Source organism: Mesoplodon densirostris, chromosome 12 (genome assembly GCF_025265405.1).
Source record: "Mesoplodon densirostris isolate mMesDen1 chromosome 12, mMesDen1 primary haplotype, whole genome shotgun sequence".
In the NCBI taxonomy this organism is placed as follows: Eukaryota; Metazoa; Chordata; class Mammalia; order Artiodactyla; family Ziphiidae; genus Mesoplodon; species Mesoplodon densirostris.
This window is the reverse complement of record NC_082672.1, coordinates 70,658,973-70,683,244: the sequence shown is the minus strand read 5'-3', so window position 1 is coordinate 70,683,244 and position 24,272 is coordinate 70,658,973. Positions and strand designations below refer to the sequence as shown.

Sequence of the window (24,272 nt, the reverse complement as noted above, 5' to 3'; positions counted from 1 at the left end):
TGCAACCTCCTCTTCTGGTTTAGTAACAGTCTGTTCTTTTTCACGAAGGATCATCTCAGTGTGGCAGGGAGAGCTCGTGTTGATCTGACCACAAGCTCTGTAAATCCTGCATCGCATCTTGGGGGCTTTGTTCACTTGAACGTGCTCCATGACCAGAGAATCTACATCTAAGCCCTTAAGCTCAGCATTACTCTCTGCATTTTTGAGCGTGTACAGTGACAATTCAGCACCTTTTGGGGGCCACCGACCCTGCGTCTGGCCCCACTGTTTGGCCTGGGCGCACCTACCAACTCCACCATTGGAATGATGGAATGGCACACATTGCTTCTGTAAAGTGACATCCTTCAGATACTTGGTGGCTTTTGGCCTGGGCAGTTTCACGAGTGTCCTTAAAGTGAACACGAAGATTTGAACCGCTCGATTTGCATGATTGTATGGGGTTTTCTGGGCCCAGTGAAGAGCAGACCCTTTCTAGAGGTCACCGTGAGACACTGGACCTCAGGAGTCGGCACTGCCCACAGCTTGCCTGTGCACCCGCCGTCCCCCCGCCCCTCTCTCGCCCGGAGCACCCCTCGGCACGTCGCCGAGGCCCGACAGCACTGGAGCACCAAACCGGGGACTCCGACACGTTCCCCCCACACAGAAGGACTCCGCCACCAGGGAAGACTCAGTAGCCACAAGAGTCCGCCGCCTGAGTGCTTTGAAATTGGCACTGCCAAGCCCAGGATGGCAGCAATAACCCATTATTTTGCCCATTTTACAGATGGGGAAACTGAAGCACAGTGAGGTGAAGTGGCTTGGCTGCTCCACCCGGCTGGTGAGATTGGAGCCGGGGTCAGGATGGAGGCGGGACAGTCTTAGCAGCGTCACATCTTTGTATGCCACATAGCACCGGGCACGGTGCCCAGGACTTAGCAAGAGCTTAGCAACCCCTGCTGGGTTGAGAATGGAAGGATTCACGTGCCAAAAGCATTCGGAAACAGGGGCAGATGCCCGAGCCGGGCTCTGAAAGACCAGCTGTGTAGAGCAGCAGCTGGCAAATCGTCAGTTCAGAATTCGCAGTCACCTGGCCGGCGGCCTGCAGGCTCCCGGCCGTCCGCGAACAAGGGTCTACTTGATCAACTTTGGATCTTTCATTGCAGGCACTCCACCTTCCAAAGAGGTGCCAGCGGGGCAGTACCCATTCATAGTCACGTCCGATGACGGACGGCAGGTTCCCGTGGTCCAGGCCTATGCTTTTGGCAAATACCTAGGCTACTTGAAGGTTGAGTTTGATGAAAAAGGAAACGTCATCACTTCACATGGAAATCCCATCCTTCTCAACAGCAGCATTCTGGAAGGTACGTGAAACTCAGGGCAGTGATCCACCAATGCAAAGATCTGATGGCTGGATTTTTTTTTTTCTTTTTCTTTTCTGGTTCATGTTTCAGGACAATGTTTTTGAAGACCTGAGCTTCTCCCTTGAGTTTACTCTACCCTCTTCATGGATAAGGAGATTTAAAACACACACGAATTGCAAAAGCCCCATGTGCTCCTCCAAGCCCTCTCAGCATCAGACACTGTCGCTGCCTCGTGTCTTTTCCAGCTTCACCCTGGCGCAGGAGAGCCACTCTTGGCCCATGTCCAGAGGAGAGCTGATTGCTGGGGCAAAGGGGTTCGGGCTGGGTGAGCGGGGCTCCACCCAGCCCCACCACCAGGAGCGGTGTGCCCGGGCAAGCAGCCCAGTCTCCATGGGCTTCAGGTCATCAAACGCGTGTGTGTCTTTCTTACTTTTTGATCTGGGAATCAAAATGAAAAGACGTTTCATGTCATGCATTTCATACAGGGTACATGAACACCCTCTGTGCTTCTCTCTCGCCTGCCCTTTCCTGCTTACCGTGATCAGACAGGGAAGGACCGGTGACCAGGGGCCCTGGAGAGCCAGAGGGAGGGGCCGGGACCCTGTAGCCGGACGTGTCAGCCCTTTATACCTGCCCTTGGGCCTCTCATCGTCTCCCCACCACTAATGCCCTCCCCGGTGGGCCAGCAGACACTCATTCAGATGTGACCAGTTGATGCTGATTTACTTGGCACGTCTTTAAGATCCAAGCTGGGTCGTACTCCCAGGAAACGGAATAGAGGTTCCTAAGGCAATTTCCCAGTCAAAATCAAAAGGAACACAAATACGGTAAAGAACTGTGTACTCACGCCAGGTGAGCTGAATGACGTTTGAGCCTTTCTCCAACATTTAGGCTTTAACTGCAGGCTGATTTGTTTGTTTTCTTCTAGATCCAAGCATAAAAGCAGACATTAACAAATGGAGGATAAAATTAGAAAATTACTCGACCCAGGAACTGGGGAAAACAATTGTTTACCTGGATGGCACCACTCAGTCATGCCGCTTTCGAGAATGCAACATGGGCAACCTGATTTGTGATGCTGTGGTGAGTGGTCCACAGGAGAGCAGGGCCCGTGCCTAGGGAGGGAGGATACGAGGACGGACAACCCGATAGTTACAGAATTGAGGACTTTTAAAAATTAGTCTCCAGGGCTTCCCTGGTGGCGCAGTGGTTGAGAGTCCGCCTGCCGATGCAGGGGACATGGGTTCGTGCCCCAGTCTGAGAAGATCCCATATGCCGCGGAGCGGCTGGGCCTGTGAGCCATGGCCGCTGAGCCTGCGCGTACGGAGCCTGTGCTCCACAACGGGAGAGGCCACAACAGTGAGAGGCCCGCGTACCGCAAAAAAACCAAAAAAAATTAGTCCCCAGACAAAAGCTTGGCGTGTAATCACACTGAGTACCTTGGGAAGGTGCCCGAACCAGACCAGTGGGCCATCCCTTTATTGCTTTACAAGAACGGCAGCCTTGGACTTCTCTGGCGGTCCAGTGGTTAAGATTCCATGCTTCCACTGCAGGGGGTGCGGGTTCGATCCCTGGTCAGGTGAGTTCTGCATGCTGTGCAGTGCAGCCAAAGAAAAAAAGGACAGAAGCCTTTATTTCAAGGTGCTCATCTTAGGTGTCTGAATATTGGATGTTGCTTTCCTTTGGTAAGATGACCTGAATCCACAAACTGCTCCTCCCAAGAAGTAGACATAGAATTAAATGCGTCTGCCTGGGCCTAACTAGGCCAGCGTGTGTTTCACTGATCTGTCCTCTGGACCCCAGAGAACTCGGCCTTGTGTGAACCACCTTCACAAGCAAAGCAGTTATCACAAGAATAATAAGTCCCATGTTGGAGCAAGATCCCACACCAAAAGCACCCGTCTGTTCACCTGTCTGCGGGCAGCCCCCCAGGGAGGGCCGTGCCGAGCCGAGGTCTCCAGCTGGGACTCACCATGCCCAGGGGCACCCAGGAGGCTGTTCCTTTGTCTGGGCTCAGCTCGGTGCCGGGTGCCCGGTACCTGGGATGCAGCCACACTCAGTAAATGTCTGCCAAGTAAATGACGACACTCACGCTTCCCAAGGTGGGACAAGTCCTGGAGGCTCAGCATCGCACGGTCAGTGCGAGACAAGCAGCTAATGAGAAGCCAGAGTTGTGAGTGTGCAGAGGCGGGTCTGGAAGGAAACACCCCCGGCTCTAGCAGGGCTTACCTAACAGAGCGAGGATGAGTCCCTTCTCCCGCTAAGCACCAGGAACACCGCAGCTGTGCTGCCCTAATAGCCGCCCTGTGGCCCTGTGTCTCCCTCACCTCTTCCACCATCATATTTTTTCAAATGAGAATGTAATTCGTTTTATTTCTTGTAACTAAACATATGTTTTGTAAAAGAAAAGGAAGAATGAAACTGACTCCCCCCCCCCCCGTTTCAGGGGCTCCCCCGTCTCTCTCTTGTCTACAAAATTGCCAACTTGGGAACTGGCTGGGGACCTAGACATGGATGCCAGGGTCCTTTGTGGCCTGAGGTCTGGAGTTGAAAGGCTTCTGGGCTCCGCCCTCAGGAGCAAATGTGGGTCCTGCCCTGGAGGAGGCCCGGGGGGAGCAGCCCCGTGGGTCCGTCTGCACAGAAGCCCCTTCCTCCTACTTCAAGTGCTGGCTTTGCTAAGGGCCCCTGGCCTGGCGGGTTGCAGGGGTCTTAGGAGAGGGGCTCAGGGCTACTGGCTACTCAAGAGTCTGACCTGGGACTGGTCACAGTATCTGAGGTTTGCTTCTCAGAGCGTAAAACTAGTTCTGATGAATTACACTTGAGAAAGCTCCGGGCACACACAGGAGCAGGGGAACAGCAGCTTTATTTGCCCGGTGCAGCTAACCAAGTTCCAGGCACTGACCCTAAGGAGGAGGACCCAGAATAACGTGTGTAAATTCATGCTGCTGTTGCAGATTAACAACAACCTGAGACACCCGGATGAGATGTCCTGGAACCACGTGTCCATGTGCATTTTAAACGGAGGTGGCATCCGGTCGCCCATTGACGAGCGGAACAACGGTATGCTCCCGGCTCCCGGCCCCCGGCCTCAGCTCGGCGTGCTGTCTGACCAGTCCCCCAGGACCCCCCCACCGTGCCAGGCCCTTCGGCCCCTCGAGTCAGTGCCCCACCTGAAGGGCGCACACAGGCTTGTGTGTTCTTGGATGCATTTGCTCACAGAGGGGGCAGCTAGCCTTACTGGCGCCAAGGTTTAGCTAAACGTCTGACTCACAGAGCAAAACGCAAATGGTTGCTGATGTGTGCAAACTAGTGACGGCCTCCACCTGGCCATCCGGAAAGAGGAGGACAGAACTGACAGTCTTGGGACTTCCCTGGCGGTGAGGTCCAGTGGTTAGGACTCTGCGCTTCCCCTGCAGGGGGCACGGGTTCCATCCCTGGTCGGGGAACTAAGATCCCACATGCCATGCGGCATGGCCAAAAAAAACTGCCCATCTTAGGTGCTGGGAAAAAAGGGCTGGATACGTTCCTTTAGTGCATTTACAGGTATCCAGGATTATAACATGTGGTAAAACCAACCAACCAGACAGATATTCAAGACACTGTTGTAGCCTCCCCTGATAGCGCTGTCAAAAAGCGTCAGCCTCGGGCTTCCCTGGTGGCGCAGTGGTTGAGAGTCCGCCTGCCGATGCAGGGGACACGGGTTCGTGCCCCGGTCTGGGAGGATCCCACATGCCGCGGAGCGGCTGGGCCCGTGAGCCATGGCCGCTGAGCCTGCGCGTCCGGAGCCTGTGCTCCGCAACGGGGGAGGCCACAACAGTGAGAGGCCCACGTACCGCAAAAAAAACAAAAACAAACAAAAAAAAAAGGCGTCAACCTCCGTGGTGGAGGGCACAGCCAGAGGCCTCTTGGTTCCGTTCTCCCCCTAAGTATCAGGAACACTTAGACGCATCTGTGCTGTCCTCAGAGCATCCCTGTGCCCCTGTCTCCTTCACCTGCTCCGCCAGTCCTAAAGGACACCGGTCATGGGGTGTGCGAGTTCTCCAGCTGTTTCCTTCTCGTCTCATCTGTGACTACCCTCAGGCACAATTACCTGGGAGAACCTGGCTGCTGTGTTGCCCTTCGGAGGCACCTTTGACCTGGTCCAATTAAAAGGCTCCACCCTGAAGAAGGCCTTCGAGCACAGCGTGTACCGCTACGGCCAGTCCACAGGGGAGTTCCTGCAGGTGGGCGGTAAGTCACCGTGCAAGGTGAGGTGGGCTTTCCTGCTGGTTGGCTTAGCTCCCTCCTTACCAGGACCTCCTGGTCAGGCCTGTTCGGGTTTTCACACACCCACCACCAACGCATAGTCTTTCAATGGACAGACCACTGGAGTAGGTCGGGGTCAAAGCCCCAAGGCCCCGAAAATGAGCACTATTTGCCACGTCTGATTTGGACATCAGATGATCTTCTCTGCAGGAGCTGGCCCCCCAAACTCTAAGCAGGTCAGCTGCCTTGAGGTCTAGTTTCTATTAAAATCTTAGTTGCTTCAACATTCAATATTCTTCGTAAAAAAACAGAAAAGGTTTTTGTTTGTTTGTTTTTTGTCTGTTTTTTCTGTGATTGCCTGGAACCATACAGAAGTTCAAAGGAATGCAGTGTCCAATAAGTATTAACAAGGATGATTTCTGGGCGGGGCAGCCTGGACAAGACATAGGAATTTGGCTCCGGTTCCAGCGGGACCTGCGGCAAGCCCTCAGCCTCTCGGAGCACAGTGAGAAAATGTGCCTGCTTATCTCATGGATTGCAGTGAAAACGGAAGGAAAACAAATGCTTCCCAAATTGTCATGGACTTCTGAAATGCTTTCATCAATAATTAAGTCCACAGTCCAATGAATTCAACTTTAAATTAGTATGAATAATCTTGTTTGACTCTGACACCACATTCTGGCCTCAGTTTCCGGCCTGTAGATAGCGGGCCACACCTGAGGGCTGTGATTGCTTTGTGAAGTCTTCCCTCTGCAGGGCACTCCGCTGCTGGGATCTAGGGGCCGCAGAGTGTGGTGGGGTCCAGGCTGCTGCCTGTGGGGTAGCCCAGATATTCTGCGTTTTCCAGGACAGAGTGGAGGGAACACCGGGGCTCTGGTGCCCCAGCACAGTGCTGGGTAGTCGTATGTTTTGTGAAAGTCACCCAAGCCCAAATTATTAACATCTTAGTCATCAAGATGGTACAAGGTTCTGTGCCTGTCGTCTGTTCCTCATTTTCCAGAGCCACTGAACCAAGGTGCTGGACCAGTTAACTCAGGATTTTAAAAAGGTCTGTTTTCTCCCTGCAGAGTCACCTCTCGCCCACTCTGGGCCAGAGCCAGTTTTCCTCCCGGGGGTTCTCAGACCTCCCAGAAGGACTCAAGGACGAACCTAACCAGATAGGGTAGCTGCAATGTCACCTCAGCTCTCTTGCTGAAATTTCACTCAAGCTCAAACTAAATGAAAACTAAGCCCAGTGCCCCGATTCCAGAGTTGGCCCTTTCTTAGAAAACAGAAATTTCCCTTTGGATCCAGTGAAAACATACAGGCTCATTTCTTTTCTAGGAATTCACGTGGTGTACGATCTTTCCCGAAACCCCGGGGACAGAGTGGTCAAATTAGAGGTCCTTTGCACCCAGTGTCGTGTGCCCAGTTACGAGCCCCTCAGAACGGATGAGGTGTACAAGGTGATCCTCCCGAGCTTCCTCGCCAACGGTGGGGATGGATTCCGGATGATAAAAGACGAAGTGTTAAAACATGACTCTGGTAAGCACAAGTGTCTTCACCCCTCCCTAGCCCAGAGGTACCCGAGAACAGAACTGGTCCCAAGAGGGGAGCTACGCATGATGCTCGGAGGGCAAAGCCAGAAATCCAGGCGCGTCCCCACATTGCCGACCACTTCCTGCTGCTTTGTTTGTTGGGAAACAGCAGCACGGCCTGGGGGAATATTGCCATGCCTCTCCCCAGCACATGTACCCATCCACCCAAGCCCAGGGAAAAACATTTTTACGTAAAATGTGTTTTAAAACTTTTAAGTACACATAAGCAGCTATTTAAATTGTGAAATATCAATCAGTGTGGCACTTATAGAAAAACCAGACTTCTAGAACTTTAGGCTGGATGTGGGAAACCATATTAAATCATCTTAACTCTCTTGAAGAAGCTTTTCGTGTAAACAGGTCAGGTAGGCGTGGATGGGATATGTCCCCTGCCCCGTTCTGCACAGTGGGTTGGAGCAAATTATAGGAACCACCACACTTGACCCCAGCTGTTATTTCCAGCAGCAGTGAGGGTCATTATACCCCCTGCGCATTTTTAAAAATCCAACTGAGAACCACCTCCTATGCATAGAGTCCACTGCCAATACACTACCCCTTCCTGTTCTCCAGGGCAGAAACTAGTGTGTTTACAAGACACGTGCACAGCTTCCCTGCCATCTGTCTCCAGCAAGGAGCTCAGCCAGGTTCCTCTTCAGCCTTATCATAGGGGACTGCCATTTTCGCTGTGTATCCCAAGGAGGGTGAAGGACAGGTCCAGGGCAAAGGAGACAGCCCCTCCTGGGAGGAAAGGCGCCAGGCACTTCCACCCATCCCATGATAGGAAATGGAAAGGCAGGCTTAAAAGGTGTCCTCTCGAGACCTGCATGAAACAAAGAAGTTGATGACTGTGCATCACCCAAGGCCAGACTGATGGGTGTTGGAGAGAAGGACCTTACATAGAAGAAGGCTGAGGAAGCCTTGGCCCTAAGGCTTCTCAACTCTGGCGATTCATTAGAATCACTTGGGGAGCATTTTAAATTAAATACCAATGCACTGGTCCCAACTTTTAAGAGATGCTGATTTACCTGGGTGGGGCAAAAGTCTCTTCCAGTGATTCTAATGTATACCCAGGGGTGAGAACCACTGCAGAGAAGAGCTCTTTTCTAAGTATTATATTGATAGTAATATATTGTTTCTATTGAGGTATAATTGACATATAACATTATATTAGTTTCAGGTGTACGACATAATGATCCGACATTTGCATACATTGCAAAATGCTCACCAGTTAGTTAACATCTGTCACCTCACATAATCACACACACAAATTTTTTTTCTTGTAATAAGGATTTTTAAGATCTACCCTCGTAGCATCTTTCAAATATGCAATACAGTATTAGTAACTATATTCACTATGCTGTACATTACATCCCCAGGGCTTATTTTTTTTATAACTGGAAGTCTGTAATAACTTTTGACCCCTTTCACCCATTTTGCATCCTCACCTACCCGACTCCCCCCACCTCTGGCAACCACCAGTCCGTTCTCTGTATCTGAGCTTGCTTTTATTGTTGAATTCCACATAAATGAGATCATATGGTATTCCTTTCTCTGAATTATTTCACTTAGCATAATGTCCCCAAGGTCCATCCCTGTTGTTGCAAATGGCAAGAGGGCATTTTTTTATGGCTGAAGAGTATTCCATTGTGTGTGTGTGTGTGTATATATATATATCACATCTTCTTTATCCATTCTTCCACTGATGGATACTCATTTCCTTATCTTGGCTATTGTAAATAATGCTGCAATGAACATGGCGGGGGGGGGCATATATCTTTTCAAATTACTATTTTCATTTTATTTAGATAAATACCCAGGAGCGGAATTGCCGGATCATATGGTAGTTCTATTTTTAATGTCTTGAGGAGCCTCCTACTATTTTCTATAGTGGCTGCACAAATTTACATTTCTGCACACAATGCACTAGAGTTCCTTTTCTCCATATCCTCACCAACACTTATTTCTTGTCATTTTGATAACAGTCGTTCTAACAGGTGTGAGGTGATATCTCAATTGTGGTTTTATTTGCATTTTGATAACAGTCGTTCTAACAGGTGTGAGGTGATATCTCATTGTAGTTTTATTTGCATTTCCCTGATTAGTGATGTTGAGCATCTTTCCACGTGCTTTTTGGTCATCTGTATTTGAGTTGTATACATTCTTTATATACTTTGGATATTAACCGCCCTATCAGATATATGATTTGTAGTGTGGCATTTTTAAAATAAAAGTCTGTCAGGTCCCTAGGGGTTTGTTGTAGTTACAGGCGATTAGTATTTGTCCGTTCTCCTCTCTTTTGCAAGTGAAGACTCCGTTGCCTCACCATCAGTTACGTGAAAATGATTCCTGAGCAGGCAAGCCAAAAAAAACAAGCCACTTTTATGTCTCAGCTAACTGATATTGACCCAGCTTCCTAATGCCCTCAGTCCGGAGTGGTTCAGAGGCATTGATGACAAGAGCCTCTATCTTGAGTCATCTCAGAGCTTAGACGATTTATTCCCCCCAATTATCCAATATTGGACAATGGGCACATTTCACATCTGGAACATGAAAAAGCAATCAGATTCTTTGCACTTATGATCGCCACTGTTCTTGTCTTCTGTGACACTTTAATCCCTGCTTATGAAAGGAATATCTTCCCTCATATCTAATTACAAAGGCCTTTCGAGAAGTACATTGGCTTTCCCCTTCTTACTGTCAATTGATGATGATTTTTTCTGTAGTTAAAATAATGTATGTATTTTTCTAGGTGACCAAGATATCAACGTGGTTTCCGCATACATCTCAAAAATGAGAGTAATTTATCCAGCAGTTGAAGGTCGGATCCAGTTTTCTGCAGGAAGTCATTGCCATGGAAGTTTTTCTCTAATACTTCTTTCAGTTTTGGCAGTGATCATAGTTTTATACCAGTAGCCAAAAATTCTCCTTGCCATTAATGGAACTGTATTTTTTTCTCAAGTGAGATTCAAGTCTACCTTTTAGGAACTGGCTTTGTGATGGTGCAGAGCATCCTTGCAGTCTCCTAGAAGCTGAGCTTAGAGGGTTGTAAACGAAGACACTGACATCATCACTCAGGATCAGCAACTTAATGAACACACAGGAAAAGAAATGAAAATGGGGCCCATGAGGAGAAGGCCAACCATCTTTAGTTTACATATGCAAATTTTAATAAAATTTTATAAACAATTCTAAAACATACACATCATTTTTCTCCTTTATATCCATTCTAATCCACCAAACAATTTATGTTTACATAGAACTTTATCACTTACAAGGGAGTTTTAAGCACATTATCTTATTTGATGCCCATAACTTTCCTTGGTGGGCAAGACAGGTATTGTTTTTCCCACTTGACAGATGAGGAAACTACAGCTCAGAAAGAATTGACATCTTTTAAGGCCATACAGCTAATAGTGACAGATCCCAGACCTGCACCTGGGCCTTCTGACCTCAGTCCCACACTCTTTCAATTCTATCCAGTTAACTGTTCAGGAAGATACTTAATGGTCTCCTCTCTTTTTAACTATCAGGAGCCCCAGACTCATGTAGAAGAAGTCTCTGCTTTATTTCTAGTCTCTGTTTTTTCCTTTTTAGCGCGTGTTGTTATAGGGAGTTTAACGGACTAAACACAGAGTGGCGTTCTCTCCTGCAGCACCGTGTGCCTTTGAGGAGCTGGGACAAGAGGTGCAGCAGATGATGGGAAAGGCCAGGAGCTGCAGAATGCAGTCAAGGGGCAGGGAGAAAGGGAAGGAAAGACCAGGATGCCCAGGACCAACTTAACATTATAGAAGAGTCAGAGCTAAAGGCCATTTATACTTGTTAAATACGTATTTGCTAAGGAGTAGCAGCAGAGTGCCTGACACATGGCATTAGCTACTAATAATCTTATGAGATTCTATCAGTTCTCCCTCTGCTTCTTTCCTCCTTCTTCCTAATGGGAAGGTGTCATGAGAAGAGAACCTTCTTAGAGAAGGTGTAGGTCTAACCCTGCACCTGTCTCTCCCCAGCAAGATGCCAGCACTGATTCTAGTCTCACACACACACACTCCGCCCCCTCCCCCAGTTATGGGAAATCCAGAGCGGAGCCAAGGTTGATGTTTTTCAGTGGTATACCTAAACCTAAAGTCAGCTCTGCCGTCAAATCTGAACAGTCACTCTCAGTCATTCTCTGGCACAGATATGAGAACTCCTGCCTGAGAGGGTGCCCCTCTGAGCGGGTGCTCAGGAAATACCCAGACCGACGAAATGAATGATTTATGCACAAGGAACAAATACTTGCTTAAGGGGGTGGGGGGACCACGTGAGCCTGCTCGTTACCGTAGAAATGATTCAGTAAGAAATGGGAGCCCTTACCTTACACAGAGTCAGTGAACAGCAGCTAAAGGATGGAAGAGTGAGAATGTTTCTTGATGTTTACAGTTATTACGTATTCTTGATACAAAACATACTTTTAAGTTTCACAACCTCTTTATAAATGTTGCAGTAAAATAATGCCCTAGGTTCTATGCATATACAGACTGGCCCTAAATAAACAAATGTCCATAGACTGTAAGAGGAAAATGTCAATAAGACTGCATTTGGGGTATATTTGCTTATGCTTGGCCAGTAAAATAGGGTAAATCCTATTGGAGCACAGCTTTCTAAAAAACATTTTGTAAGTTTTCTAAATATGTGTACGTGTATTATTCAGTGGTTTAAGAAATGACCTGAAAACACTTTGCAACTGTAGGTTCCAAACAATAAAATTGAAGATATACTCCTTGTCTCTGGTAGTTACTTCTTCTCTCAAGCAAACACCTATAACCCAAGACAATATGACTGATGGAAAACTCTTGGCCGGTTCGTCGCTGGTATCCCTTGCCTTGATTATCAGCCCCTTGCCATCTAACAGCCCTCCCTATCCCCGTTCTTACCCCCAAAACAAGAAAAATACATGCAGTTTTTAGGTAGGAAGGAACAGTAAATAAAGGATATTTTAAGTAAGACTACTAAATTTTATGGCTTTTACGTACAGAATTTAAGACCAATAGTGGTTTCCTAAAAATAAAAATGTTCAAGTCATACAGTGTTAGGGATTTTAATTAATTTATCTGAACTGGTTACACGTCAAGAGTTTTCCTCAATTAACGCCGACGATAGAGCAGACCGGCTGGTACACCGTGTGCTCAGACACATGCAATGCGGTTGGTGGCAGAGATGCCCTCAGCAGTTTTCAGCAGGGTAAGTGCCCTCAGAGAGTATGTAGCCCTGTGGACACATGACTAGGCTTGCCTAAATTAGTAACGGTCTCGGATTTAGTTTCCTGGGGCTGCTGTAACGAAGCACCACAAACTGGGTGGCTTAAACAACAGAAATTCATCATCTCACCGTCTGGAGGCTAAAAGTCTAAGATCAATTGGGCAGGGTTAGTTCCTTCTGAGGGTTGGGAGGGAGAACCTCTTCCAGGCCTCTTCCCAGCTCTGGTTAGCCTCAGACATTCCTTGCCTTATAGATGGTATTCTCCCCATGCTTCTACATCCTTTTCCCTCTGTACATGTCTGTCTCTGGGTCCAAATTTCCCCTTATACTGTATAAAGACATAGTCATGCTGGATCAGGCCCACTCAAATGACTTCATTTTAATCATGTGCAAAAACCCTATTTCTAAATAAGCTCACATTCACGGGTACACGGTGTTGGGACTAAAGTCCTGCCACAAGACCTCAGCATCTTTTCAGGGGACACAATTCAACCCATAACCGTCCCCTAGATGATCTACGTAATCAGCCGGGGCAGCCCTGAGGCTACCTTACAAATGAAGGGTTACAATTAATGTTATTTTTGTGCTGGTAAAATAGGACACATTTTAGAAGCTGATTTGGCTCAACCCAAGCAAATCAAAAGGAACGAGTTTTCCTAACTAATGCAGTCAAAAGCAGGAGCTTTAAACTTTTATAACAAGCTGGGAGATCTCCAATCTCTAGTAAGGTGTACTGAGCCCTCTAAGAACCTGAATGAAATACTTTATGAAAATATTCGGTTAACAAGTAAGCTAGTGAGGGTATGAAGACAATTTAACTCTGACCTATGACATGGATACTGGCGTATTAAAAGCAACAATGGGGCCTCCCTGGTGGCGCAAGTGGTTGAGAGTCCGCCTGCCGATGCAGGGGATACGGGTTCGTGCCCCGGTCTGGGAGGATCCCATATGCCGCGGAGCGGCTGGGCCCGTGAGCCATGGCCGCTGAGCCTGCGCGTCCGGAGCCTGCGCGTCCGGAGCCTGTGCTCCGCAACGGGGGAGGCCACAACAGTGAGAGGCCCGCATACCGCAAAAAAAAAAAAAAAAAAAAAGCAACAATGGAGGGAATTCCCTGGCGGTCTAGCAGTTAAGACTCGGGCTTTCACTGCTGTGGATCAGGGTTCGATCACTGGTCGGGGAATTAAAATCCCACAAGCCGTGTGGTGCAGCCAAAATAAATTAATAAATAAAACTGAAAAACTTCAAAAATAATAATAAAATAAAGCAACAATGGAAATTATAGACTCATTATTCACTGGGATTTTTGGTTGCAAAAACAAAAAGTCTATCAGCAGAGACATACCAGAAGAATATTAGCTAGTCCCCAGAATCATCCAGAAGCGTGGAGAGCCAGGCCTAGAAATGGAGAGCAAGCAAGGAAAGTGAAGCACGGCTAAAATCCTGCCACGGGAACAGCCTTCATACACCAGCCTGGTGCTGCTGGGTTCACCTCCACCACAGCTACACCTGCCAGGGCCACTGGCTGTCCTGGTGCCTCCATTCAGATGGGAGCAGATAACAAGCTGAGCCTGGTTCAGGCCCAAGCTGTCTTTCATAGAGATAAAAGAAGGCTGAGTGAGGACTCAACTCCAGCCTTTTGGCTTCCTTCAATGCCCCCTCCCCCAATTACCTTGGAATTCCTCCAAATAAAGATATTCCAGTTCCGGACAATCAAAAGTGAGAAATGGCCCCATGAGTCCTCTGAGAATCTCCTAGTGCAACAATATGTATGAAATGATGTTAAAAATAAAAATGCTGGGCCTCCCTGGTGGCGCAGTGGTTAAGAGTCTGCCTGCCGATGCAGGGGATACAGGTTCGTGCCCCGGTCTGGGAGGATCCCATATGCCGCGGAGCGGCTGGGCCCGTGAGCCATGGCCGCTGGGCCTGCGCATCCGGAGCCTGTGCTCCGCAACGGGAGAGGCCACAACAGTGAGAGGCCCGCATACCGCAAAAAGAAAAAAATAAATAAATAAATAAATAAAATCAAAATAAAAAAAATAAAAATGCTACCTTCTGAGTATGTCTTGAAAACTATGTTGAGTTCTTAACTTCCTCTCCAACAACGTACATTCACATGTATGATATCCAGATTTTTATGAAAGCCAAAATCACTCTAAAAGTAAACAACACTAAACTTTTTCTGGTACTTTAATCATTAAATAATAAGCATGTTAGTAATGAAATCAGTCCCTAAGATATATTATTTTTTTATAAAGAAAAAATAAATATGGCTAATCAAATTTCTAATTGAGCTTGAGTTTTTAATTTGATGTTGACTTTTTTTCAGATCTATACTCTACAGATGAAGTAAGGAAATCCATACACTTAAAAAATAAACAAGTCTTATCTTTCTGGTAAAATCACAATGTATTGACTTTATATGTTAACATTTATATAGCATTCCTAAAAATTTCACTAATTTATCATGCTGGTTTTGTGATAACTCTTGTGTCATAACTAAGAAATGCTTATAGCATCATTCCTGCTCATCTGTCACACAGGTGTATTATCCTGCTCAAGTTTTCTTCACGTAGCCTTGCCTCATTCCTTACTGAGTATCTATCTTTGGGTAAGAGTGGAAAGAAAAGATGGGACTATAAAACAAGAGATCCCAGACACTACTGTAGAACAAGTCATAATGAACAAACTAGTAACGTAACCTCAGTCATTACTGTTCTCTAGAATGACACCACAGATAAGGAGGCTGCTGGCTCCTTGACTATCTGATCACTGCTTCATCTACCCCTCCCTAACCCATTCAAGAAAGCCCACAATGCAAGTGAATGGGCTAATGAGGAAGCCAATACAATTCACATTTAAAATATAAATAGAAAAAATAAATCACACAGTGACTTAAGTACTTTAAATATTATTCACTGTAATAAATTACTAGTCATCCCCTTCAAATCTAGATCAAGAGACACCAATGGGCTCAATCCCAGAGCTGAGACAACTGCTAATCTCCACTAGATACCAGCCACAGCTTAATGCCAGAGGTCCCTTAACAGAGGGAGGAGAGTGTACAACTATTAGAAATATTAATAGACTGTAAAAATTAACACAAGGGCTTCCCTGGTGGCGCAGTGGTTAAGAATCTGCCTGCCAATGCAGGGGACACGGGTTCGAGCCCTGGTCTGGGAGGATCCCACATGCTGCAGAGCAACTAAGCCCATGCGCCACAACTACTGAACCTGCGCTCTAGAGCCTGCGAGCCACAACCACTGAGCCCACATGCCACAACTACTGAAGCCTGTGCGCCTCGAGCCCGTGCTCCACAACAAGAGAAGCCACCGCAATGAGAAGCCGCACACTGCAACGAAGAGTAGCCTCCACTCACTGCAACTAGAGAAAACCCACACAGCAATGAAGATCCAACGCAGCCAAAAATGAATAAATTTATTTAAAAAAGAAAAAAAAATTAACACAAGTCGTCACTTACAAAAGATCATTAATCTATTTATTATAAGACCACATAAACATCTTTAAACTTTTCATCAATATAAAAAATTGAGGGAATTCCCTGGTGGTCCAGTGGTTAGGTCTCAGCACTCTCACTGCCGGGGCCCAAGTTCGATCCCTGGTCGGGGAACTAAGATCCTTAAAGCTGCACGGTGTGGCCAAAAAAAAGAAAACTGAAAGAGTGAGCACTTGGTGCAGTTCAACAGAACGCAATGCTTCAGCAGGGCTATTCTTCCTCCCTCTGGTGCTCAGCTCACCGGTCCTCCTTAACTTAAGTGTATCTGTCAGTGTCCACACACCTGTATCTCTCATATACTTAATGTCCTTTAATTATTCAATACTTTGGCCACATTCAGTGTAACTTTTCTTGTTTTTGTGGCTATTTGGGGAAAAAAAATCAATATCAGTCTTCATGCTCCCTATAACTTCTCAGCAGTTAGACCTCTATAGCAGCCCCTTTCCCTTTTTTTCCAACACCTCTCTCTGCTTCCTCCTTCTCCTGAAATGCCTTTTATCTGATTCAGAAATCTGTGAGTTTGCACATGAGTTCACCAGTGTCCTGAGATTAGCTGACATGATCACCTTACCTGTGGCACTGGTTCAGGATCACAGAGAGAGAGGCATGTGCCCTGGTCTCAACACGTCTTTCACTCTGGCAACAGTCATAAGAGAGGTGAGGGACCTAGATCACAGGCCACACCCCTGCCTCTTAACTCCCTGCACGTACATTCCACCTCAACTCACCCAGTCTTTTTGTGTCCATCCCCCCACAAACTAGTCTTTTTGTGCCCACCACCTTCTTAGTGCCAGGTGCTGCTGGACTATGCACAGGTGATACAGGGGTGAGAAAGACACATCCTGGCACTTGGACTGTTCACAGCTGGGTGGAAGTGACAGCTAAAATTAACATCTGAAAACAGAAACGTATGCATGTATTTGCCAATCTAGCATATTTTCCCACTCCTGGAGAGAGCCCCCATTTTGGGGAGACACGGAACCTCTTCTATCCCAGGTAGTTCTGGTGGGACAGTTAATTACAGAAGCAATCTCTTAGCTCTGGTGGAAGCACATGACCTAGGCGTCACAGTTATAGTGCCTGATCACCTTGGTCTGAGTTACTGGTCCAGGGATAGGCAAGCCAAGACAATAAGAATGCTTCCACAAGGTTTAATATGGGTATAGATGTAGAGAGAGACAAGCTCCCTCTGTATCATCACGTGATTCCACAGTTTGTTTAACCGTCCTCTCCCACATGAAGGCATCCACAAGAATAACAGTTAACAGGACAGAAGCTGAGACAAGAAATGGACATATGTCCACAGAGAGTCCTGACACTATTCAAGTGCTGGGTAAGTCATACTGAGGACAACTCCATTATTGCCTTTCTGTAGTTGGGTTACATGAACAAATATGTTATTTTTCTTTTCTTTTTCTAAAGCAAAGTTGAGTTGAGTTCCGTCACTTTACAATCAAGAGATTAAACTAGCCCACACTAGGAGAAAATGTCAAAAAGTTCCCCTGAGCACCTGTGTGTGTGGTGAGGCGGGAGGGAAGTGAAATAGGAAGAACAGTTCAGACATTAAGTAACATGAATAAAATCCCTCAGGGAAAAGTATGCAGTTTTCATTCTTGTACGACAAAAATGGATCTGACAAACTTTAGAAAATTACCTAAAACACATCTCCTTATAAAGAAATTTCAATGTCACCCATTTTTTCAGACATTTGAGCCACTTTTAAAAAATTAAGCCTCCAGGGCTTCCCTGGTGGCGCAGTGGTTGAGAGTCCGCCTGCCGATGCAGGGGATGCGGGTTCGTGCCCCAGTCCGGGAGGATCGCACACACCGCAGAGCGGCTGGGCCCGTGAGCCATGGCCACTGAGCCTGCGCGTCCGGAGCCTGTGCTCCGCAACAGGAGAGGCCACGGCAGTGAGAGGCCCACGTACTGCAAAATTAATTAATTAATTAATTAATTAAGTCTCCAGGCCGTACCCATTTTCTCCACCATGCATTGTCCCCAAATATGGATACAGTACTCCCTTCACTCCCAAGAGCAGCCAGCATAATGTTGAAGTGTTAAGTGGGCATAAATGGAGGGAGTTACAATGAAGAAGAAAACTTACAACTCAGTGTGAGATATCAATGCTCCTAAAAAGCACCCACCAAACCCATCACTTGGGAGTCCTTTCTGGGGTTCCTTCTCAGCTCTCTTAGTGTTAAGCACTGGAGAGCCCCAGGACACAGTCCTTGGACTGCTCCTCTCTTCTGTTTACACTTAATCTCCCGGTGCTGTCATCCAGTTTTACATCTTGCTCCTGGTGACTCTCAAATTTATAACCCCTCCCATGGACTCCAGACTCATAAATACAACTGCCTACTTGGCATCTCTGTTTAAGACGGTTCATAGGCCCCCCAAACTTTACGTGTCCAAAAATGAATTCCTGATCTTCCCCTCAAAACACGTGCCAGTCACCATCTCCCTCAGCTCATTTAATAGACCCTGCATCGTTCCTGTTGCTCAGGCAGAACCCTGGGGTCATCCTTGGCTGCTCCGTTTTTCTCAAGCTCACAACCTGTCCATCAGTAAATTCTGTTGCCTAGCTTAAAAACAAAAGACTTCAACTTCACGAAAACCCCACAAGTACTGCCCTGATCCCAATGACTGTCATTTCGACTGAATTACTTCACCAGCCTGCTACATGAGCTCCTTGTCTCTGCTTTTACTCTTTAGTCTGTTCTCAACACTCCCAATGCAGTCACCAAAGCAATTCTATCACAATATAGCTGCTGGCCTGCTCAAAATCTTTCCATCATGCACCAGGTAAAAGTGAGTCACCACAATGGCTTCCAAGGCCCTTTGTGATCCTGTCTCCTGTCACGTCTCTGACATCATCTCCCCTCACTCACCATGATGTAGCCACGCTGATCTCCTTCCTACTCTTTCTACAAAACAGGCACACCCCCACTCAAACCTTCACACTTGTTATTTCCAAATATTTGGAATATGGGCTCCAAAATATTTGTGTGGCTTGATATCTCACCTCCTTCCGGTCTTTTCTACAATGTCCTGGACACATTATTTTAAACTGCAAACCTCCACCCATACCATTCTATTTTCCTTTTCAGTTTATCGTTCTTCTGAGCACTTGTTACTTTCTAACATACTATATACTATTTTCTTATTTATATTGTTTATACTATGTGTCTCCCCAGGTTTGAATGTAAGCTTATAAATGCACAAATGTATCCCTGGCATCTAAAACTGCCTGGCAGATAGTGAGCACTCAATACACACGTGTAGAATAAGGTGAATAAATCATGCATCATTCCTTCTCTCCTGCCTCTCTGCCACCCTCCTGACTCAGTCCAAAAGCCACACAGTCCTTTTTCTCCGGTATCAGCCCCTCCAGAGAAAATAAGCAATTAAGAAAATAACTTCTCTACCTAAACACCCTTTTCATTATGCAGAGCAGTTAGACTCTTCTTTAACCCCTCTGCAACCAAAAGGCCAATTACGTCTTCCCCAGGAAGGACAGATGCCTTTCTCCAAAGAGTAAATTCTGTAGCCTCCCCCTTGCCAATCCTTAATATGAAGGTGATTACAAGTTTTCTAACAGCGTCCCTTTTCCCTCCTTGCTTTTGTTCTTCCACATCAGGAGTTAGCAAACTACAGCCTAAGGGCCAAATCCTGCCTGCCACTGCTTTATGTAAGTAAGGTTTTACTGGAGTACAGCCACATCCATTACTTGGAATAATACTTTAATATAATTTGATAGAAAAAAATCATAAACATCAAATTAACAAAAAATAGTGAAATAAAAAAAAACATTTTTCACTGGATTTGACGATCTCCTAGGGGCCATAGGCCTCAGGTTAAGGATTTCTCCTTACGTATCTAGCAACACTGAAGACACTACTGGGTACATAAAAGAGAACACAGTCTTTGAAATGGAACTGGAGGAGACTAGCAAGATGTCTGCTCATTCATGTAGTCAGTCGGTCATTTGTATTCTAATGTTGACCATATCTGAAGTTACAACTTGTATATATATCATTATACAGTCTGCAAAGAACAGTGGCCCATTAGACTTCTGATTTTTTACTGTAAAATCTAACGGTTTTTAGGAAGTCAATAAATATGTTTGCTTTCTTTCAACCATTTCTCAGAATTTTCTGCTATCTACAGCTAAATGATTATACTTATAACACAAACTTATAATGTCCTTTATAAATTTCAAAGTGTCTTCCCATCTATTTAATTTCATTTTATCCCCCAACCAGAAACAGTTACTTCTATAAACACATTTCAAAATGTGAAACTCATGCACTACAAGACACACATAGAGATGGATAGAAAGGAATGTGCAAAGTAAAATATTTGAAATGCACCAGAGGAACTTACTTTTTAAAGGGATCCAGAGTGACCGCTTTTGGAAATAAAGGCTCCTTTCATGGGTCAACAGTGACAAGAACACGAAGACTAGAGGCAGACCTAAGTTTGAATTCCAACTTTACCGTTCTCTCTGGCTTCATTATCCTTATCTGTAAAACAGGAATAATACCATCTCACAGTTATTGGATGGTGAAATGTGATATAAAATGCCTGGCCAACAGAGAATGCATCTAGTTCCTTTACCTTTTATTATGCGAATGATTTTGTATTTGTAGATTTTTATACAGCACATTTTCTTTAAATAGAGCTCACTCACTGCTACAGATTTACACGTCCTCCTAAAATTCACATGCTGAAACCCTAAACTCCAGTATGACTATAGTTGGAAATGAGGTCTTTAGGAGGTAATTAAGGTTGAATTAGGTCATAAAACCTAACCCAATAGCATTTGTGGCCTTATAAGAAGAAGCAGAGAGAGAAAGATCTCCTTCTTTCTTCCCACACGCTCGCACAAGAGGTCATGTGAGCACACAGTGAAAAAAGGCAGCCATCTACAACCAAGGGAAGAGGTCTCAGAATGAAACCTACCTTGCAGGCACCTTGATCTTGGACTAACCAGCCTCCAGAATTGTGAGAAATAAATTTCTGTTAAGTCACCCCATTTATGGAACTTTATCATGGTAGCCCAGGCCATTTGATACACTCATAAGAATTTTTTTCTCATCTAAATAAACAAAATACCACAATTTATAGGAAAGTAGGTGAGGATGGCATAAAAGGGCTGTACATATTTTATTTTTCCAGTTCACCATGACACTTTAAATAATAATATGCAAAATGCTATGGATTTTAAATGTGAAGAATTAGACTGATTAATTTCCCACCTGTCCCTGAGAAACTAGTAAATGTTTAAGGCTTGGTAGTAAAGCACCGATTCAAAGAAACTCATACATAGTCTAGAACTTTTAAGCAATTAAAAAGATAACAGACCACGCACCCTAACAGCCAGTAGGTGAGCTGGGAGCCGCGGAGGTCACCGTGGGGAGGCGGGGCGGGGGCAGCCTGGCAGCCTCCTTATGGCTCCGTGGAGCTGCCTCTGGCCTCCGGTACTGGAGCTGCCGGCAGCAATTGGCGGTGGCCAGCCTTGAAGCGGTGTATTCTAAGTCAATGGCTTCTAAGACTCCAGTTGGATTCACTGGAGTAGGCAATATGGGGAATCCAATGACAAAAAATCTCATGAAACATGGCTATCCACTCATTATTTATGATGTGTTCCCCGATGCATGCAAAGAGTTTCTAGACGCAGGTGAACAGGTAGTGTCTTCCCCAGCAGATGTAGCCAAAAAAGCTGACAGAATTATTACAGTGTTGCCCACCAGCATTGATGTGATAGAAGCTTGTTCTGGAGCAAATGAAATTCTAAAAAAAAGTGAAGAAAGGCTCACTCTTAAGAGATTCCAGTACTGTTGATCCTATGGTTTTGAACGAATTGGCCAAAGAAGTTGAGGAAATGGGAGCAGTTTTCATGGATGCCCCTGTTTCTGGTGCTGTGGGAGCTGCTCGGTCCGGGAGCCTCACATTTATGGTGTGAGGAGTCGCAGAAGAACTTGCTGCTGCCCAAGAGCTGCTGGGGTGCGTGGGCTGCAATGTGGCGTGGCGTGAAGCTGCTGGGACTGGGTAGGCTGTGAAGATCTGCAACAACTTGCTGTTAGCTATTAGCATGACTGGGACTGCTGAAGCTATGCATCTGGGAATCAGGTTAGGGCTTGACCCAAAACTCTTGGCTAAAATCCTACATATGAGCTCAGGACAATGTTGGTCAAGGGACACTTATAATCCTGTACCTGGGGTGATGGATGGAGTTCCCTTGGCTAATCACTATCAGGGTGGATTCAGAACAACACTCATGGCTAAGGATCTGGGATTAGCACAGGACTCTGCTGCCCACACGAAGAGCCCAATCCTTCTGGGCACTCAGGCCCATCAGATCTACAGGATGATGTGCTCGAAGGGCTACTCCAAAAAAGACTTCTCATCCATGTTCCAGTTTCTATGAGACAAGGAGACGTTCTGAGTTTGCCCTTTGGCTGTGGACACTGTTGGAAACCAAACTCTATCTTGGAGCCCCTCAGAGCTCACTCCACAAGTAAATGGGCTTAATCAAAGGTCACCTGTCTGATTCTGATTGTCTAGGTCACAATAAACCCTGGGATTTTTCCACCCATTTTTAACTGCTTATTCTTTTTATCTATTTAGCAAAAACACATTATCTGAAATTTTTTTTTCTGCAAGCCACTGATGGTCTCCGCTAGCTAGCTGATTGACCTTTTTCAAAAGTTTGATTCCTGAGCATCGTCAGTTAAAGTGTTGCCTACTTCAATCAGGATATTATTTACTCTACTTTACAAATAAAACCACATTTTTTTTCCATGGGACAAAACCTATCCTGGAGGAAAGAAAAGAAATCGGTGTGAGGCAAGGAGTTAGAGAAAGGGGAAGTATAGTGAATTACTCCCTGTGTCCCTCAGAAAGCTTGTCCTGCTAATAACCCAGTGGTGGTATTCTTGCATTCTGAGGTTACCGGTTTATTTTCCAGGAGTTGATAAAGCAAGAGAACTCCTTGCTGCATGCTATGTAACTTGAACTCTGTTACATTACCTTGGTGTGCCCCTCTTATAACAACTCCCAATACTTAGCAAACTTATTTTTTATATTTTTGCTTCCTTGTACATTCTTACTACATTTTGACTTCAAAAGAATGACATCTTTAGAACTGTCTCAGAGCCAACGATGATATGTACTTTAGAGAATTATTATATTATCCTAAATATAACCATATTATTTTGAATTCAAATAAATTTCTATGCTGATAATTTAAAAAAAAGATAATAGAACTACTGGCAAAACCTTTAAAAAATTTACAATATCTAATGACCATTTTTACAAACTTTTGAAAAATATACATGAATAGTACCATTAAATGGGTTAGTTTTCCAAATTATATTTAGAGTTCCCACATTACCAGTGCCTGATACATGGCTGAAACTCAATAAATATATTCTGAATGAACACTACAGCCAATAACCAAACACAAAACGCCCACTCTTGAAAGACACATGTGGTTGAAGGAGAAAAGCATATCATGGGAAGAAATTATCAGTAGAATCCTCAACATTGAAACTTTAAAAATAATTATTTAACTTTCCTCAAAGAATACAGTTAATTCATATTTTTCTTTTGGAGAGACAACATAAACCAAAAATCTACTTGACTAATTTGTTTATATAAGTTTTTGGAATACAGTTATATACGTTCAATGAAATGCAATGTCAATCACACATTCAATCACACAAGTATCTTTAAGTACTCAGTTTTTACACCCTAAAGGGTTATATATAACCTGTCAATCATCCAGCAAGAGTAAGAAGTCCCTTGTTTGCTATGAAAAACTCATAAAGGAGGCTATGAGACTCAATCACTTTTCATCATTATTAAGTCCATGTTAGTCTTTATTAAAACAAACAAAATCAAAATTTCAGACACTGAATTACATGATATATATAAGAATATACAAAAGTAAAAGAAAAAACAGCACGTATCTACTACACTAGCATAGCAGACATTTCAACTGGTTATTCTATCCCAAATCCAAATGGTTACATCCAGGACGTCACAGAGGTAACCTCCTTTTGTACCTAAATTAAAAAGAAATCTATTTAATAGAAGAGAAAAAAACAAACAAACCAGAGTTCATTTGTAACTTGCCTAACAGTTTCAGTGTATTAAAATCCTAACCTAAGATATTATATATATATATATATATGTGTGTGTGTGTGTGTGTGTATGTATCCACAAGAAATTAGCTAGCCTATGCCACAGATAATATTTACATTTTAGAGAGAAGAAAAATGGCAAGGTATAGCGATAGACCTCATAAAGTCTCAAGCAGAGAGCTGGAGGTTTCCTGGTACTGATTCCCATGTA

At 45.2% G+C, this 24,272-nt stretch overlaps 2 protein-coding genes and 1 pseudogene across 7 annotated transcripts in view; 2 read left to right on the top strand and 1 right to left on the bottom strand.

The window, feature by feature from the left end:
• NT5E (5'-nucleotidase ecto) overlaps positions 1-10,360 on the top strand; it is a 42,290-nt gene extending 31,930 nt beyond the window's left edge. The window contains exons 4-9 of the mRNA XM_060114618.1: positions 1,143-1,340; positions 2,269-2,423; positions 4,295-4,400; positions 5,421-5,570; positions 6,909-7,109; positions 9,912-10,360. Coding sequence (XP_059970601.1) covers positions 1,143-1,340; positions 2,269-2,423; positions 4,295-4,400; positions 5,421-5,570; positions 6,909-7,109; positions 9,912-10,075 — 974 coding nt within the window. The 3' untranslated portion in view covers positions 10,076-10,360. The remainder of the gene's footprint in view (positions 1-1,142; positions 1,341-2,268; positions 2,424-4,294; positions 4,401-5,420; positions 5,571-6,908; positions 7,110-9,911) is intronic.
• A 1,616-nt stretch (positions 10,361-11,976) lies between these two features.
• Positions 11,977-22,362, top strand: LOC132499867 (3-hydroxyisobutyrate dehydrogenase, mitochondrial-like; annotated as a pseudogene).
• Positions 22,363-23,773: 1,411 nt separating this feature from the next.
• Positions 23,774-24,272, bottom strand: part of SNX14 (sorting nexin 14) — a 67,139-nt gene continuing 66,640 nt past the window's right edge. For all 6 annotated transcript variants that reach the window (XM_060114289.1, XM_060114293.1, XM_060114295.1 and 3 more), the window contains one exon: positions 23,774-23,983. In XM_060114289.1, the coding sequence (XP_059970272.1) occupies positions 23,945-23,983 (39 nt within the window). In that variant the 3' untranslated portion in view covers positions 23,774-23,944. The remainder of the gene's footprint in view (positions 23,984-24,272) is intronic.